This window comes from Pagrus pagrus, assembly GCF_965226575.1.
Source record: "Pagrus pagrus genome assembly, chromosome: 9".
In the NCBI taxonomy this organism is placed as follows: domain Eukaryota; kingdom Metazoa; phylum Chordata; class Actinopteri; order Spariformes; family Sparidae; genus Pagrus; species Pagrus pagrus.
In genome coordinates this window covers 93127-99126 of record NC_140193.1, presented here as the reverse complement: position 1 = coordinate 99126, position 6000 = coordinate 93127, and the positions used below count along the sequence as shown (strand labels likewise).

Sequence of the window (6000 nt, the reverse complement as noted above, 5' to 3'; positions counted from 1 at the left end):
GGACTACCACTGACATCACGTCCTCTGTAGCTACCACTGACATCACGTCAGAGAGTAGAGTATTTAGTGTTTAATAAGGAACTAATGAGATGAATAAATATGTTTTGATCCTTAGATAATTCAGCAGAATCTTCCAAACTGGTAAATAAACAGGTTACGTTTTATTTTGTCTAACTAAAATTAGACAATTTAAAGTGACTAAATACAGTGTTGAGGATTACATGCTGCATCGGAGCCAAAGTATCATATTTTAAATGTATTTATTTATAGCAGTGATTGTGATGATCAGCTGGCTCATAGTATACAGTTTATACATACGTGTAAATATATGGATCAGTTACTTTACTGATACTTTGAGTAGGGCTGTCTCAATATCAGATTTTTTCTACATGATTATTGTGGAAATATCAAAATATTTTTTTCAAAATGCTCAGAATCTAATGTGTCTGTCAGTGTGTTTACTGTGTGTTGTGTGTCTCTGTTGGTGAATAAGTGTGTGAAGGAGGACAGAGTCTGTGACCACAACTGAGGAAACACTACAAAAACATCACACTCAGAGACAAACGTCTTCTCTGGATCATCCCCACATCATCTCATATGTGTGTTATTAACACAGTATCAATCCTTGAAGTTTAAACATCATGATTATCGTGAGTTTTGTGACGTCACAACATCCCTACTTTGGATACTTGACTACATTTATTGTCAGATACTTTAAGACTTTTACTCGAGTAGGATTGTTGTGTATTTACGACACTGATACAATGTTTGGGGGGTGCTTTTGTTCTGAAAGGTATAAACCGGATGTAACTTTGAGAACGAGCCTGCGGTGACACGCGCACACACACACACACACACACACACACACACACAGTACGGCCTCTCCCCGGGTGTGTATCCGTGTTTCTGTTCGGTCTCAGCGGTTAGACGCGCTGACGCTGCTCCGGTCCGGACGGTTCTTGAACGGCTCTGTACAGACCGGAAGTCCCGCCGTAGTCCCTTCAGGAGGTGTATTGTCGTGGTGTTGTTGTGTTGTGGTGTTGTGGTGTCGTCGTGTTGACGGTGGACCGACACCGAACCAGTGGACAGACTCTTTACCAGCACGCTAACATCGGTTAGCTCCCTCAGCTCTCCGCCTTCATCTTCGTCCTCTTCCTCCGTGTTTTCAGCGTCTAACCCGCGGAGCAGCTCCCCGGCAGCCATGGCAGGAGGGCGGGCAGCTGTCGGGCTGTTCTGTGTCGTCCTGGTCCTCGTTCACCGCTGCGGAGCCTTTAATCTGGACGTGGACTCTCCGTCCGTCTACTCCGGACCTCAGGGCAGCTACTTCGGCTTCTCCGTGGACTTCTTCAACCCGTCCAACAACCAGAAGTAAGACGACAATGATGATGATGATGATGATGATGATGAGACAGAGCTACTGTCTGAACTAACACCAGGGCGCCTGTCTCTGTCTCTCTGTCTGTCTGTCTGTCTGTCTGTCTCAGTCTCTCTCTATGTCTCTCTCTGTCTGTCTCTGTCCGTCTCTCTGTCTCTGTCTCTCTCTCTGTCTGTCTCTGTCTCTCTCTATGTCTCTCTCTGTCTGTCTCTGTCCGTCTCTCTGTCTCTCTCTCTGTCTCTCTCTGTCTATCTCTGTCTGTCTCTGTCCGTCTCTCTGTCTCTGTCTCTCTGTCTGTCTCTGTCTCTCTGTCTCTGTCTATGTCTATGTCTCTCGGTCTGTCTCTGTCTGTCTCTGTCTCTCTCTATGTCTCTCTCTGTCTGTCTCTGTCCGTCTCTCTGTCTCTCTCTCTGTCTCTGTCTATGTCTATGTCTCTCGGTCTGTCTCTGTCTGTCTCTGTCTCTCTCTATGTCTCTCTCTGTCCGTCTCTGTCTGTCTCTGTCTCTCTCTATGTCTCTCTCTGTCTGTCTCTGTCCGTCTCTCTGTCTCTGTCTCTCTCTCTGTCTCTGTCTATGTCTATGTCTCTCGGTCTGTCTCTGTCTGTCTCTGTCTCTCTCTATGTCTCTCTCTGTCCGTCTCTCTGTCTCTGTCTCTCTCTGTCTGTCTCTGTCTCTCTGTCTCTGTCTATGTCTATGTCTGTCTCTGTCTCTCCCTATGTCTCTCTCTGTCTGTTTCTCTGTCTATGTCTATGTCTGTCTCTGTCTCTCTCTATGTCTCTCTCTGTCTGTCTCTGTCCGTCTCTCTGTCTCTGTCCACCTCTCTGTCTCTGGGTCTCTGTGTGTTTCCTGTAAACATCATCAGTCCTCCAGCTGTGTCAGTGTCTCTTTGGTGATGCTTGGTGTATATTTGAGTTTTAAAGGTTCAGTAGTACAGCTCCTCCTCCCTGTGTTCATGATTACAGGCTTTAACACGGTAGTGTAACGAGTAATGTAACGAGTAGTGTAACGAGTAATGTAACGAGGAGTGTAACGAGTAGTGTAACGAGTAATGTAACGAGTAGTGTAACGAGTAATGTAACGAGTAGTGTAACGAGGAGTGTAACGAGTAATGTAACGAGGAGTGTAACGAGTAGTGTAACGAGTAATGTAACGAGTGTTGAAGCAGATTTTACACTGAAAACTGTACCTGAGACATAAACCTGAGACAGAGACTGTGTGTGTGTGTGTGTGTGTGTGTGTGTCTGTGTGTGTGTGTGTGTGTGTGTGTGTCTGTGTGTGTGTGTGTGTGTGTCTGTGTGTCTGTGTGTCATGTGCAGCCTCAGTGTGACTGTAACTCTCCTGATATGTCAGAGTTTCCTCGTCTTGTTTCTGGATGATAACAGCAGCTCGTCTCTTCTAAACGTTTAGTCTGAAATATTATAAAAACAGATGATGTGCAGTGTGTTGTGGAGTGAAGCGTGTTGTGGAGTGAAGCGTGTTGTGGAGTGTTTATTTCATCATTATATATATTTATTATTATACTGTACTTCAGTACATGTTTAAAGTGTGTTACTTTAGTTTGATGCAATGAGATGAATTATGGATTATAAATTTTGGCGTCATCGCACCCCGCCTTCCCAACATCACAAGACTGATGTCGACCTATCAGAGCACATCACGCACGGCAGACGCAGCGAGACGAAGCATAGACGTAAAAGACGTGAACAGACAGAGAGGGAGGCTGAATGGGGAGAAAAGGCGTGTTAGTGTCTCGTATCTGCAGAGTTTCTTATTTTCTCTCTTTGTTGCTGCTCGGGACGCTTTACCAACCCAACATGTGGCTATTTGACGTCCTGGGAATGAGACTCAACAATCAACTATCTTTTACCGACTCTACCTTTAACTTTAATAGTCTTTGAATTATATTAATATAACGTGAGCTTCAGTTAGCTTTTGACCACAAACCATTTCAGAGCCTGTACTCTATTACTTTTACTGGAGTAAACAAGTTGAATCAGTACTAGTGTGAAGTATGTGAAGTTTGTCTACTGGAGGACTGTGAGGACTGTTGACTTCTCTGATTATCAGTTAGTGATCCATAAATTAATGAAACAAAGGCTTTATGATCATTTCACAAAATATCATTCTTACTTACACACACGACACTTATATAAATTAGAAATATATATATTTTAAAAACACTAGTATGTAACTAAGCATATGGACATGATACGTGAATATATAAACCCCAGTGTACCCTGAACACTGCTGCAGCCTGAGGAGACACAAACATGATGAGACATCCTGCAGTGTAACACAACCAACAGACACAACTTTATAATCTATGATTTCATACAACATGTTGATGGCTTGCACAGTTCAAACAGCTGTGAGCTGCTTCACTTCCGGTTTTTATCACTTCCTGTTTTTATTTCCAACACCAAAGTGAGTTCAACACAGTGAAAAGATTTTAAAACACACGGTCAGCTGACACGACTGAGGCTGATGTTCCAGTGTGACGTCCTGACAGTCTGAACAGCCGCTCCATGGATCAATAACAGTGTGACTGACTGTGATTGATCAGTGAGTCTGACTCAGAACGACATACACACAGCTCGCTCACATCCACCCTGTTTAAAACTCACAAGCTAAAACAAAGTTAGCCAGCTAGCTGTCCTGATCAAGCTGAGCACAGCTGAGAGAAACCAAACTAACAGAGACCTGCAGGGAAGAGACACAGCTGTCACCAAGGTAACCAGGTGTCTCAGGTTCACCTTTCTATTATAAGAAAATAATAGACAGGACATGGAGATGTAATGTTGGTGCAGAGCAGCAACAAGCTTCTGTCCTTCTCTCTCTAACAAACAGCTGCTGCTCTATGGCAACTCTGAGGAGACACAACACTTTACTGTTGATGAAGGTTCTCAGTCATCCAGGTCCTGGTACCGCTAAGTTCTTCATCGTAGGCAACTGGATGTGTTTCAGTTTGTTGAAGATGTTTCACCTCTTAGCCAAGAGGTTTCTTTACTTCTAACTAACTGGAGGAGCTGCAGGCTTTTGACCTATGTGTGGGAGTGTCCTTACAGACAGTGGGAGTGTCCTTACATAGTGTGGGAGTGTCCTTGCAGATAGTGGGAGTACCCTTACATAATATGGGAGTGTCCTTACAGCGAGTGGGAGTGTCCTTACATAGTGTGGGAGTGCCCTTATAAAGTATGGGGATGTCCTTACAGTGAGTGGGAGTGTCATTACAGAGCGTGAGAGTGTCCTTACATAGTGTGGGAGTGTCCTTACATAGTGTGGGCGTGCTCCTACCGTGTGGGAGTGTCCTTTCATAGTGCGGGCGTGCTCTTACCGTGTGGGAGTGCCCTCACAGAGTGTGGGAGTGTCCTTACAGAGAGTGGGAGTGCTCTTACAGAGTGTTGACGTGCTCTTACCGTGTGGGAGTGCCCTTACAGAGTGTTGACGTGCCCTTACAGAGTGTGGGCGTGCTCTTACCGTGTGGGAGTGCCCTTACAGAGTGTGGGAGTGCCCTTATAGAGTGTGGCAGTGCCCTTACAGAGTGTGGGAGAGCTCTTACCGTGTGGGAGTGCCCTTATAGAGTGTGGGAGTGCCCTTACAGAGTGTGGGAGTGCCCTTGTAGAGTGTGGGAGTGTCCTTATAGAGTGTGGGAGTGCCCTTACAGAGTGTGGGAGTGTCATTACAGAGTGTGGGAGTGCCCTTACAGAGTGTGGCAGTGCCCTTACAGAGTGTTGACGTGCCCTTACAGAGTGTGGGCGTGCTCTTACCGTGTGGGAGTGCCCTTACAGAGTGTGGGAGTGCCCTTATAGCGTGTGGCAGTGCCCTTACAGAGTGTGGGAGAGCTCTTACCGTGTGGGAGTGCCCTTATAGAGTGTGGGAGTGCCCTTACAGAGTGTGGGAGTGTCATTACAGATTGACTACTCCCCTCACTTTATTTTACTGTGCTCACCGTTACAATTATCACGGCGCAGGAGGGAATGACTGTCAGCAATCAGCAGCCCGACTAACATTCATCTCCTCCTCTCCTCGCCTCTCCTCTCCTCTCCTCCTCAGGTCAGACGTTCTGATTGGAGCTCCTCGGGCGAACTCATCTTCATCAGGAGGAGGTGTTGTGGAGAGAGGAGCAGTGTACAGCTGTCCCTGGAGGAGCTCTTTGTCCTGTCAGCAGCTGCAGTTTGACAGCTCAGGTAACAGATCAACACTACACAGTTTGATATGAGATTTATGAACATGTTCAGATGTTTTAGGACAGAACTGGAACTTAAAACTGATCTATAATCTATAATCTGATCTTCTAGAACTGAGCTCCTCACTCACTCTCTGTTTGATCTTCATACTGATGGTGTCTTTTAATCAATAACTGATCAAACACTGATAACCTGATAAGGACAGGTGGAGACAGAGTGAGGCTGATATCAGTCAGAGCAGATTACAGACAGTAACTGGATTACAGATTGCAGTGTTTGATCTACTGTATCTAGATGTAATTTAAATCAAACATGAATAAATGAGGATCTTACTGAAGGATTATAACGTGAGGATTCACACGTTCACACTTTAGGAGGTGTTTGGTAGAGCAGCAGTAACTCTCCCACTGTGCAGCTGTGTTTCTGATGATCTCCTGTC

At 45.4% G+C, this 6000-nt stretch overlaps 1 protein-coding gene across 1 annotated transcript in view; it reads left to right on the top strand.

Moving 5' to 3' along the window:
- Positions 1–859: 859 nt before the first annotated feature.
- itgav (integrin, alpha V) overlaps positions 860–6000 on the top strand; it is a 47854-nt gene continuing 42713 nt past the window's right edge. The window contains exons 1-2 of the mRNA XM_084362853.1: positions 860–1368; positions 5428–5561. Of these exons, the coding sequence (XP_084218979.1) occupies positions 1202–1368; positions 5428–5561 (301 nt within the window). The 5' untranslated portion in view covers positions 860–1201. The remainder of the gene's footprint in view (positions 1369–5427; positions 5562–6000) is intronic.